The sequence below is a fragment of the Quercus robur genome, chromosome 10, assembly GCF_932294415.1.
Source record: "Quercus robur chromosome 10, dhQueRobu3.1, whole genome shotgun sequence".
NCBI classification, from domain to species: domain Eukaryota; kingdom Viridiplantae; phylum Streptophyta; class Magnoliopsida; order Fagales; family Fagaceae; genus Quercus; species Quercus robur.
In genome coordinates, this window is record NC_065543.1 from 40,284,994 (window position 1) to 40,298,670 (window position 13,677).

At 31.2% G+C, this 13,677-nt stretch overlaps 1 protein-coding gene across 1 annotated transcript; it reads right to left on the minus strand.

The window, feature by feature from the left end:
• Window positions 1-11,455: 11,455 nt before the first annotated feature.
• LOC126702582 (NAC domain-containing protein 100-like) lies at window positions 11,456-13,446 on the minus strand. Its single transcript, XM_050401327.1, has 3 exons — window positions 12,852-13,446; window positions 12,420-12,697; window positions 11,456-12,280 (listed from the first exon to the last, which is right to left on the minus strand). Exons 1-3 carry the CDS (start codon window positions 13,036-13,038, stop codon window positions 11,678-11,680), a joined length of 1,068 nt encoding a protein of 355 aa, XP_050257284.1. The 5' UTR covers window positions 13,039-13,446; the 3' UTR covers window positions 11,456-11,677.
• Window positions 13,447-13,677: the final 231 nt, after the last annotated feature.

The following is a 13,677-nucleotide window of genomic DNA, read 5'->3' on the forward strand; positions in this document are numbered from 1 at the left end:
TTTCCTTTCTTTTTGAGTTTCCTTATTTGAATGCTGTACATATTACATATTATTTTGGATTCAACTCATTCAAGAAGTTACAAATTTTGTTTTAACTTAACTAATGACAAGGTAGATTCAATACAATTTGAGGCCTAAGGTGATAAAATATATTGCATTTTTCAATATTTAAATATTAATTAAATAATATATACAGTTTGAAAACCATTCTTCTAGTTTTTTTATATACAAAATTTATAATATAGCTATTATATTTAGGTTTTATTAATATCATTTTTACAAGTTGTTAGGAAAATTGATTGTTAATCTTTATTTGACACATTCATAATAAACTCATAGTATTTTTTGTGTGAAACAATTTAGGGTTTCAATTTTGTTGGATTTCTATTGGCCTAATATGTCGGAGGCATTCTTAAAGATGGAAAAAGAATGTAAAACCAACACATTTTTTTCTTTAAAAAAAAAAAAAGTCATCTTTCTACAATTTTGGGTTTTTATTTTTTTTATTACTACTTTGCAGCTTTTTATTATTATTATTATTTAATGGGTGCTCCCACATAGAGAAAGAGAGGGAGGGAGGGAGAGACAGCCGACCTAGGTGGGGGGAGGTAGCTAGTGACTAGTTGTCTATGAGTTAGGGCCTTATAAGTCTAATTTTCAAATTTATTGAACTAAGGGTCTGTTTGGATACAGCTGAAAACTGAAAAACACTGTAGCAAAATAATTTTTAAATGTGTGAATAGTACCGTGGGACCCATTTTTAATAGTGCATGAATAGTAGCCGCAAGTCTCAAAAACGCGTGAAAAAAAAAAAAAAAAAAAAAAAAAAAGGAAAAAAGGAAAAACGCAGATGCAGACGCACTGGGTTTTCAGCCCAATCCAAACTAAGCCTAAATATCAAAAAACCCCAGTATGGGGTCTAGTGGTCAAACAAATTGTCTACCTCACTTTTAGTGCTAGGGACTCATTGGCATTGGGGCTGCAAGCCAATGAAGGAATCCCAAAGTAGATCTTGCTTTATAAGAGCATTTACAGCAGTAGATCTATAATTTTAGCTATTTAGCACCAATAAAAGTTACTTTATCTATTTTACCTATACACATATTGCAGCAGTGGATCTATTTTAGCTTTCAACACAATAAAATAATATAAATATCACAATAAAATATTATAACCACTATAATAAAATAATATATCCCAATACCAAAAAAACCCACAGCACCAACCACAACCACCTCTACCATCAGCCACAGCCACAACCATAACCACCACTACCACCACTAGTCCACAGTAGGGAAGAAAAAAAAAAAACCCAAATCTCCAATATTTTTTCTCAGCCGCAACCACCACCACCACCAGTCCTTGGTAGGAAGAAGAAGAAGAAAAAAAAAAAAAAAAAAAAAAAAAAAACCCAAAGCTTGGATCGACGGAAAAACCCACGAAACCCACGACGAGGAAGGCAGCGGTGGCTTGGGGCTTGGGTCCACTTGGGCCGGTGATGTTGAGGTCGACGAAGGCATGGGTCGGAGACGTTGAGAGAGAGAGAGGCACAGACTGGGCGATGGGGCTTAGGGAGATCGGCGATGGGGCTTTGGGTAGGTCAGCGAGTTGGGTTGGCAGAACAGATCGGCGATGAGGGAGCTGGCCGACGAGCTGAGGGATGAGGGAGATGAAGGAGATAGCCAGCGAGCTAGAGAAAATGAAATGTTTATTTAATGAGCGAAGAGAGAGAAGTGTAATATTTTTTTTTATTTTTTTTAATTTTTTACCTTTGAGCTACAGTGCACATCTAAAGATAGATGTGCACTATAGCTGAGGAGCTAAATCTTTTAGATTTAGCTCCACTACTGCATCATTGTTTTTTGTGATTGAGAACTAAAAAATAGTATTATACCTATATAGCACCACTACTGTGAGTACTCTAAGACATGTCTAGCCCCCATAATCTTACATTTTTTTTTTTTTTTGGGCAAAAAAGAAGAAGAAGTATATATTAGAATATCCATGCAAAGAAAATGTGTATGAGAAAAATATATAATGAAATTAAGTCCTAATCTCACATCTGTAAAAATAACATAAGACCAAGAAGAAACAAACAAACACTACATGATTGACCATCTCCATGATAGCATATTAGCATTGGGTCAGTCAGAAATCAAATTTGAACCCTCGATGAGTCTAAAAAGAGGGGGGGCCAGGAAGAATGCAAAGAAATAATGCAACTGCAAATAAAATCAAAACACATTTTCACACATCGCAGTCAAATTGATATACACCTTTAAACAGAAATCTTCAAACTCATCTATATAACTATATAAAGGGAGAATATCACCACATAATATGGAGACAATAATCATGATCTTCGAGACCTAACTTATCATTAACATAGGGTACGTGGCTATATAATATACCATTGCATTTTATGTATGAAATGTCGGTATGAGCTATATATATAGGTCTTGTATCGCATTCTTTGATCATGACAATTCTTGATTCCTCTTTCACTTTACACTTTGTCAGTGCCTTAGAAAGAATATGACACCAGAAATGGTTGAGAAACAGAAAAATGTTTGGCTCATCTTTACCAAGCTCAATTGAGTCAAAACACTTAATGGGTATTTACTGTATATTTGTCGTATTAACATCAAAAGGCTATTAAGATCTTAATGGGTGTTAAAATAGGGAGGACCTCGACTAGCTCTTTAGGTTAATTGTTCAGTTTATTGTCTTTTTGATTGCATTATTGGCTTCAGTGGGTGTAATTGCGTCCATTGAAACTTTTTTTTTTTTTTTGCTAACGCGTCCATTGAAACTTTAAAAAGCAAAAAAGGTACAGATATATAATAGTAATAAAGAGATTCATTTAGTACCTTTAAAATTGAACCCTTTGAAAAAGATTTATAGGTCAAATGGTCAATAGACTAAATACTCAATTATGAGAACTTTTTGAAATATTCGATTCTATCTCACTTTTAAATTCTTATGTGATTCCAATTTATAAAACAAATAATTTTCTTAAAAGTAGTCCTAAAAGATAAATGATTAGTGTATGAATACAATTTTTTTTTTTTCTTCATAATTTGTTGAGACCAGGTGACAAATTGTCAATAATATATAATAAAATAACATCAATATTGGATCCATGTGAAAATAATAATAACTTGACAGTTAATACTTTTAAAAATTGTGTATGTAGCATTGTTAAAAGATAAACCACAATTTGTCAATTTGAGAGAGAGAGAGAGAGAGAGAGAGAGAGAGAGAGAGAGAGAGAGAGAGAGAGAGAGAGAGAGAGAGAGAGAGAGAGAGAGAGAGAGAGAGAGAGAGAGAGAGAGAGAGAGAGAGAGAGTATTGGAACCGGGTTAAGTAAACAATTATTGGAACCCTACATTTTTTAATTGGATTATAATTATTTGATTGTTTGAACTGAAATGGACTATATTCTGGCTTTTATAATTGAATATTTGATTAATGAAATTCTTAATTTAATCTCCTATTAGTGCAAATATTGAAAATTTTAATTGACATTTTCTAGTGTCACTAATGACTAGTGAAGATGATTTAGTTTTAAATTTTCTCATCCCAATTATTGAATTATCAAAAAAGAAAGTATTGACATGTTTAGTTAAATTATTTATTAGTTAGTACAAAATTCATGTTAGGATATTACTTAAAAAATTATATTCTTATTAGTGTTGAAACTGATTAATTATTATTTTTAAATCAATAAATTACTTAAGAATAAACCAGCACTAGAGAAAACTCTATTTGCCCAAATAACAAGTAGTCACTGTCCCGCGTGACTAGTAAAAAACGTCACAATGTATCATTTATAGCGACAGATTTGAAAACGTCGCCAAAAAAAAAAACGCCACCTAAACTCAAATTTTTTGTAGTGACGGTATTAAACAAAATTGTTCAAAGCAAAACCATATTAAAGTCGACTCCATAAATCTTCTTCAGATCCCAAACTATAGACTAAAATTTTAAATTGCCATCCAAATGATGGGATAAGGTTAGGAGAAAATATACACAAAAAAGATCCTACTCATCCTCATAAGTCATAACCACTGCTTTCCAGTTTCCACAAAGAAAATAGTGCTTTGTTTTATGAGTACGGCACTTGTCATCCTCTCTAACTATTTTTCTATTTACCAAAAAAATTGGTTATAATTTAGAATAACAAACACCAAAATTTTTTTTTTTTTTGGTACCTTCTTTTATCTTTCCCACTGTATAGCATGATATTGAATGAATAAAGTCTACTTATCTTTTTCTTTTTTTTTTTTTAAAAAAAAACCAATTTTTTTGTCATTTTTTATACAAGATAAAATAAAATCCCTTTCTTTTATATTAAAAAAAAAAAAAATTAAACGTTTGCACCCAAAAAAAAAATCTCTGCTCCATCACAAATTCTTGGCCATATCTCAACAACTTATAGATTGCCAAGTTTATCAAAAAAAGATTGCTAAGTTTACAGCTCAATTTCAAGATAATGTTTCGTTTAAATTTTAACTGAAACTTCATTTTACATTTCAGCCCCTTACAAATTCTGGAAAAAAAAAACGTAAAAATGATGTTAGTTAGATAGTGCCAATGACTCTCTATCCCTCCTGATGTTGTTTATTTTAATTTTCTTTTGTAATTTTTCATAACTCATAACAATATTAATTTTTCCTTTATATACTTAAAAAATGAACATTGGGGTTTTATCATGACAAAAATGTCCAAAGAGTGTTAGGGTAAAGTGTCATGGACTTCATGATAAGGGAAAAGTATATAGTAAGCCGAGCGTATACACCTTTTATGAGACTGACATGTGAACCTTATAATCTTGGTAAAATTTCTCGTTGTAAACTTTTCCTTCAAGAACTAGAGTTATTACACATATCAAAGTCAAACAGAGGTGGCTCACACACTAACTGATTTTTTTTATATCTAAATTGAACAAAAAGATAGGTCACAGTAATTTTCTTAATCAAAGATAAGTTTCCTTCTTTCGTATTTTTGATCTAAAAAACATTTCACATTTCACATTTCACATTTCAACAGAATTGCAGTTTTAAAAGACAAGATTGTTACTTATAGTGCCCGTTTGGATTGCCCGTTTCCTGGCGTTTGCGTTTTTGTTCTGCGGTTTTCACTTTTTTTTTTTTTTTGGTTCAGCCTGCATTTGTTGACTTTTGCACAGTGAACAGTGCATTCGTGCACTGTTCACGGACCCACAAATTCCACTTTTCAGCAACTTTTTCATTAAAAATGGGTCCCACAGCACTATTCACACATTTAAAAATTATTTTGCTACAGTGTTTTCAGTTTCAATTTTCAGTTTCAGCAAAAATAAGCTCAATCCAAACGGACCCATAATGCGTGTAGCCTTAGCAAAATGCACAATGAGGTGTGACAAATTTTGCAAAATTTTTGTACTAAACGGAAAGTATGATAATCCACATTCATACTTTGTAAGGGAATAATGATAAAGGTTTGTAGTCTCCCATCCTTATTTTACTCCTTTATGTAGATTGGAGAGGAAAAATTAACCTTACTTAATAAGAAAATTGGAGATAAGCTTGACCCCTCACCATATCTTATCCTAAGGAAACTATTATTGTCTTCAAATTCATTCATTTATGTAACATCATGCATACAAAAATTGCTATTTTGAAAGCTTAATTAGGAAGAATATCACTTCTTTCCACCCCAAAAAATTAACATTTTCAAGGTTGTGAATACGACATTTTTTGATCGCGTGGTACACGTAATTATGACTTTCTTAATCATATGGTTACCTAATAATAATGAATCTTTCAAACAACACAATTAGTGTCATGTGAAACTCTAATACTAATAAGCCCTCAAATCAAACATTTGACACATATACAAACATTTCGTAATCAAATTCATATTGAGAATTAAAGAAGCCGATAGATAATCAATCATCCATTTAATATTATCTTATAAGATAATTAAAAAAAAAATCTTATATTACATTTAATACACAAGTAAATACTTTAAATTATGAATTTTAGTTAACTCAATCGATTAATTTGCTTATCATAAAATAAAATATTTGAATTTGAATTCCGTTTATACCTAATGCTAATAAGCCCTCAAATCAAACATTTAACACATATAATTGACATCCGTAATTTCAAACATTTAACACATATAATTAACATCCGTAATCAAATTTCAGAATAGAAAAAAAAAAAAAAAAAAAGAAAAAAAAAAAGATAACACTTCATTCATTTATTATTAAAAAAAAAAAAAAAAAAAAAAACCCTCATATCATCGTATATGTTATATAATTATCTTATATATACATTTAATCTACAAGTAAATACTTTAAATTACTAATTATACTTAAAAGAATTGATTAAAAAATTTAGACTTGAATTCTGTATATACCTAAAAGAAACATTAATTAATATCACAAACATTACGAAATCAATACTATTATATATCACAAATCTTATCATATACCTTTTTTTTTAAGTATATACTCTAATACAATTACATCTTGATTCTCAAAATAATAATAATAATAATATAATTACATCTTGATGCAAAATAAATTTTTAAAAAGAAAAAGAAAAAAGAGGAAGGGTTTTAAAGTAGTGAAAATTTTCTCTCTCTCTCTCAAATCAAACGTGAGAAGACATTGAAGAACATTCGGTTGTGGACCATTTCGAAATAGTATTTGGGAATTGTCTTTTCTCGTTTCCACACCAAGCGTGCATATAGATGGGTTGGGATCTGGGACCCACACAAAGACAATGACACGTCACACGTGGCTCATTGTGAATGGACAAGAGGTCGTGTACGTTTGGACATTTCATGACGCCAGAGAAAAATAATTAAAAAAAAAACTAATAAACCGCGTCTGGCAAGCGCGGGAATCAGAGAGTGGACCCCACCCTCTTACGTGTCGACCGTTAGACAGGCCTAACCCTCTCCTACTACTTCCAACCTCATCAATGTAGGACGGCAGATATAACATTATTCAAAAATGCTATTAATGGTGAATGGTGTACAGCGTGGAATGTTATGAATGGTAAAATAAAAGTTGTGGGTATGTGTCACAGAAGGCTTGACTCAACTAGTAAGATTTGGGTACTTTGTCTAACCTACTTAGATTTGAGTTCCGTTGTAGCAAAAGTCCGTTGGTGGGTATTCACAAAGGTTGGCTGCATCCAAAAAAAATAAGTTTTAACCCGGGTGTCTTATCCAAGGTTTGGCATAGCCTAACTAATCCCTATTTTTTGTTTACCAAAAAAATAAAGGTGGTGAGCCTGTGTAGCTCTTCAATTTCACCACCCATAACTCGATATATGAACTAATTATGGCAAAGTTGTTTTAAAAGTTTTGGCTTTATTACTCAAAATAATTACCCTAATTGATTTATCAATAAGCTTAAAAACAATGTTAAAATTATAACAAAGTTCACAACTTTTGCCATAATTTGCTATATAACAAAAGTTGTGAACTTTGTTGTGGTACTAGCATTTTTCTAAGCCTAAAGCCCCAATTTATTTCAAAATTGTCTAAGGTTGCAAGTTAGAGTTATTCCAGAATCATAACATTTATCACATCATTTTCTACAACTATTTTATGTAGCATATTGTAATTAGTTTATTGTCATTTTTTCGTCTGCCACATCATAGTTATGGTAAAGATGTGGCACAAAATGCTATGATTCTAGATTTTTTTTTTTTTTTTTTTGGCCAAACAATAAGTCTAGAGCTACAACAAAATTTACAACATATTTTACAATTTTCTATGGTGGTAAGTTAGAGTACTTTTAGGGTCACAATTATTTTACATGACAGACTATAATTAGTTTTTTAGTAGTTTTACACAAACTCCCTACTTTATTTTTTACTACTTGTCAAATTAAAGTTGTGGCACAAAAAATTGTGCCCTTAGATTTCTTGGACAAGTTATAGAAGTTGGTTAATAAAGTAATGCCATAGACCTATATTCAATATTAATAATAACTTGTCAAACTGATCAGTTGTTGTTTCTATTTCTGTACCATTTGTTTTGTTTCCTAATCCAAGTACAGGAATTTATTTTAGAAATTTTTTAAATCACTTTTATGAGAAATGAAAAGAGTTGTCAAAACATTAAATTTTTTTTCCCATAAAAATTTTCTTTAACTAGATTCTTCCTCTAAGGACATTCGTTAGCATTTTCATTTATTTATTTATTATTTTTAACCTTTTCATCTCTAATAAGATATTTAAAAAAAAAAAGGAAAAATATATATATTTGAACTATTAAATAATAAATATCAACTCTAAGCCACCACCCATAACCATTCTTTAACGACTACAAATTTGCGGGCAATAATTCTAATGATTAAGGACCACCTATATTCGTTTCTCAAAAAAAGAAAGGACCACCTATGGGCTATAGAAATAGAGTAAGTGTAGTACCACAACAATTTCCACGGCTCTCGCATTTATAATTCCAAAGTTCCTTTTAAACTTTATAAACTTGAGTAGACGTGATGGGATATAGAAAAATGCTTTAAATATTAGTTCACATGTTAAGTTAATGACTAAAGGGCCCACTAAGGACTTGTATTATGGTCTCAAAATTTGTTGTCAGTTAAACAGAATTAAATGTGATTAGAGGCTAATAAAGGTTAAACATTTCTAAGAATTTTTTATGTTATCTATGTTACATGTGTAAAGCTATGCTCGTAACAAAAATTTACAATATCATTAAATTTTTCTAGAATGTACTTCACACGTGAGTCATTTAAAAAAAAATTAAGAGTAGATACTCCCTTACATATATAAATGTGTAGATACGATCTTTGTCCAATGCATTAGTGCATAGGACACTTTAAAATATGGATATGTGTCTGCATTTTAATGTGTCTAATACAACTGATGTACAGAACACAATCTTAATTCTAAATTTATCTACCATGTACTTCACCTAACTAAGTCACCTACTTTTGATTTCTTCGATATATTTAATTGCTATTTATTCTCCATTGGCTACCTAAATACTTCCTTGCTTATATAATTGTTTTTTTTTTTTTTTTGATAACCTTCCATATATAATTGCCATGCTACAGTAATGTGAGATTTGTGTAGACAAGACAAACTATTGAAAGGAAAAAGAGCTTGATAGTACTTTGTATTAACCCAAAACTCAGAATTGTTTTTGTATTTTGCCCAAAATATAATTACATATTATGGTGGGTCCAAGTGTGAGCTAATAGGTAAAATGAGAGGTTTTATGAAATTATTGTGAATTTTTTTTGTGATCCCAGATTTTACTTTTTTTTTTTTGTTACATTTTAGAATCAATTTAGTTTATCTAACTCAAATTTTAATTGTCAGGCCAGATTGTAGTAAAGCCTAAGACCTAAGAACTTAAACTTGTTTTTTTTCTTTCTAAAACATACTAAAATGATTCAATTTAAGGTTAGATGTAGAATTCACAATAGTGTGCTGATAACATTTTGTGATACTTGTTTTATGAATAATATATAGAGCTGTATGCTTTGACCAAAGAGAATATACCAAACCCTTAATAAGAATATAGTCGGTAAGAAATGTTCCTTAATATAGGGAACTGTGTATAAAGTTGATTTGGGTAGTTTGATTTGTGGATTACTTTAAAGGGAGGGAGAAGATAATAGGGAAAGTTTTTATAATATAAATTTGCTGTCAAAAAGGATAAATGCAACAAAATTTGTAAACGACAAAAATGCTCCAATTTCATGTAGCTGAGGACTATGTCGTGCAGGACTCAAATTGTTGAAGGCTGACATATTTTATCATGTGCTAGATACAAAAGCACCACATGGTTTGTAAGTAAAAAAAAAAAAAAAAACCATGATATATAAGAATATATTATATAAATATAAAATATATATATATATATATATATATATATATTCTCACATCATGCTATACAGCTTAGAATCCAAAATGGATGAATGGACAGATAGAAAGAATGAATTGAATGAGAATAAAACGAAGTGGCAACACTGCCAACACATTGACACAAAGGTGAAATTTCCTCATGTAGAAAAATTTGATATATTTTTGTATCATATTCTTTATGTGTTCTTTACATCATGCCAAATGAATTTGTGATTTATATGGGTACAAGTTTTTATTAAGAAGATTGATTTAGATTCTAATTTTTTGTCGAAATTATATAAATAAAGTATGAAACGACAAGCTTTTTTTTTTAATAGATTAAATGTATAATTGGGTTTAAGTTTTATTAATATGTCTATTTAATATGATTAAGTATAGAATATTTTTTCAAATCCTCATAATAAGAGTTCTTATTTGAGTAAAATCTTCGAAGCTAGCTCAAATCATCATCATGTGTTGTTAAATTTATATTGAATGATTTATACTAACAATTGTTATTCAAATGTCTAAAATTTTATATCATAAATTCCAAACACAACCATGATGAATATTAATATATTTTGAAAAAATGAACAAGAGAATTGGGAAAAAATAAGAAGAAGAAGACTTTAAATTTTAGTCATTATTTTAATATTATAACCAAAGAAAAGGGGAAAATATATTTTTTCCCTTCTAATATTATTCTATAATTGTGTTCAAGCTCAATCTAGTCTGCAACAAAGCCTCCATGACTTTATTTCATATATATGAAATTTAAATTGCACATCCTTCACATTATTGTTGAACATATTACGACTCCAAAACCATCAAACTATTGTTCGGTTAGACAGTGAAAACACTTTCTTATATAAACCAACATTGCTGTTTCAGAACTATTTGGCAAACAAGCATTTGTTTTGTTCCTTCCTGGTTTGAAATTGGAGTTTTGGAGTTTGGGGGAGAGAGATGAGGGGTTATCTAAACTTTTTTTTTTCTTCATAAATTGATAGTTGTAAAACAAAAAAGGAATGATTTGAACCTGTATTCCCTAAGAGGTTTTAGTTAAGAATGTTACAGATAAACTTCACGAGGATATAAAAAAAATGCATGAACCATGGTGAAAAGGCGAAGGGAGTTTTGCACCTTGACTTGTATGTAATGATTGTACATGAAACTCAACAGTGGATAAGTACAAATGCATTTATTAATGTTTGTGTCTCCATCGCATTCTGCGCGTGCACGGGGTTGGGAGTGAAATTTATTGTCAAACTCAAAGGCATATTCATCTGAGTACCACCACATCCAAGAATTATAAAATTCCAAACTTGATGATTATAAAAAATTTCTTATAATAAAGCTCAGGTCCTCAGTTATGTCAGCACCAGTGTCCAAAGGACTGAATGTAATTCTATTAATTTTTCTCAATTTTTTTAGTAGATTATACAAAATAAGATCACCTAGCCAACAACTGAATCATTCTCTTATGTCAACAACATTGTATCCAAGCAAATTAACTACAATGATTTAATAATTTACCAAAAAAAAAAAAAAAAAAAACACCCACAACATATTCAAAAAAGAAAGCACTTGCAAATGGAATATAATATCTTACAAAACATGGCATATGTTTTTCCCTTAAGGATTCAGAAAATTTATACACAGATCCACACATCAATCCAAAGCAATATATAGTGGTAATTGAAGTAACACTTCCCTCTTTTTTTTTTTTGTTTGTTCTTTTCTTTTTTTACCTTAAATTTCATCTTCTTCTAATGCTGTCATTTGGGGTTTCAATAACTCCACAAGTTGTCAAGGTCTACTGGCCCAGCTGAGGTTGATGGGGCCTCTTGATTATCAAATGGCCTCCTACCCATTTCAAGATTTGATACGACCGAAGAGATTTCGGCGTTCATGTCAGTTGTCATAGCTGTCTCATGGGAGACATTAACCATCTCCCTCTCTGTTTTGAAACTCTGCCTCAAGTTTGAGCCTTGATTCCCAAGCAAGGCTCTAAGAATTGAGTGGTCTTGCATTGCAACAGAGCCAGGGAATTGTTGATTGGCAGAGAGTGGAATGGTTTGAGCAGAGTAGTAAGAGCTTGAAATTGGGATTCTTGGAAGAATATCGGTGCGATACGAGGAAACTCCAGAAAGAGAATTGTTGAGGGAATTCATCATTCCTTCTTGGTTTCTTTGAGCATCCATGAAGTTGGAGAAGCAGGGCACGTAAGCCGATTCAGAAACAGATTGGGTCTTGCCTGTATATGGAGAAGAATCCATTAATGGTGGAAGATTTGAAGGATCCAATTCAGTCCCCAATCTCACTATCCCACTAATATGGATTTTCTTCCCCCCAGAAGTCTTTTGAAATATCCTACTTATAACCCATTCATTCTGCATTTTCAAGAACAAAAATCCATTAGTTTCAAGTAAAGCAGAGGATAAAACAGAGTGAAAAAACAGGGGAAAACAGATTATAAAAACAGAGCAAACCCAGAGTATAAAACAGAGGTAAAAATAGTGAGTCTTATACCCTTGCAGTTTTGGGGAGATTGTGCACTGACAATTTACCCTCCAATCTGTATTCATGCATGACCCAGTTGGTTTTCTCTCCTTTTGGGGCTCTACCCTTGTAGAAAACAAGGGTTTTCTTCATCCCAACCAGTGATTTTCCTCTGTATATTTCCTTATCTTTTCCAGTGGCTTTCCAATAACCAGCTTCTGTAGCCCTATTAGTCCTCAAACCAGTTGGGTATTTTCTGTCCCTCACACAGAAAAAGTACCACTCTCTCTCTCCCATTTTCGCTTTCCCTTCATCCAAACAAAAAACAAAATCAAAATCAAAATTTGATCCAAATAAACAACTAAGGTCCTTGCAATTCTCACAAAGAGAAATTGAGATACACAAGGGAAAAAATTACAAAAAAGAAGACGAAAGAATTTTTTTTTTTTTTTGCAAACTTACATGGCAATTCCCAAGGCTCAGACTTGTTCAAATCCACCTCTCCAATAGCTCTAGCAGAGAAGCTAGTTTCAATAACTTTCTTGTACAAGTAATGACTAATAAGCTCTTCATCAGTTGGATGGAATCGAAACCCGGGTGGCAAATCCATCTGTTCCTCTTCCTTACAAACCCCAGAAAAGTTTTCCATTTCCTAAGAAGCTAAAACCCTATTTGCTTTGTTATCTGAAACCTCAGTTTCAGAACAAGCTAAGCTGTGATATCCAAATTAAGCCTCAGTTTCAATAACCAAACCCCTTGTAACATATGGGACTTAAATAGGTACAAACCAAACAGCCTCAATTACAAGGGTCCAGGACACCTTTCAGAAAAAAAACACACACTAAAAAGATTCAAATACAAAGTATGACTTAAAGAGAAGTTAAAAGCTTTATAGAAAAGGAATTGAAGTTGGAGAGAAAAAGGTGGTGAAAGAGAGGAAAAGAAGGGAAGCCATGGAACTAAAAAGTTGTAACCTGAAAGATGAAGATGTTAAGGAAAAAAACACTACGAGGAACACAAAGGCCCTAAATACTGGTATTTAGAGAGAGAAACGTGGTATGTAACGCAACCTGGTAGGCTGGTTGTTTTGTTTTAGCCCTCTAATTTATTTTATTTTATTACATTTTTTTTTGTTTGTGTGTGTAATAATTCCTTATATCTTCTGAATCGTCACCAAAGACAAATCATATATTTATAATACCTCTCAGGTAAGATCCAATAACAAACAATTTAATATTTGTAATGTGGTTAATATAATAGTCTTTTGATTAAATTATAATTTTAAAAT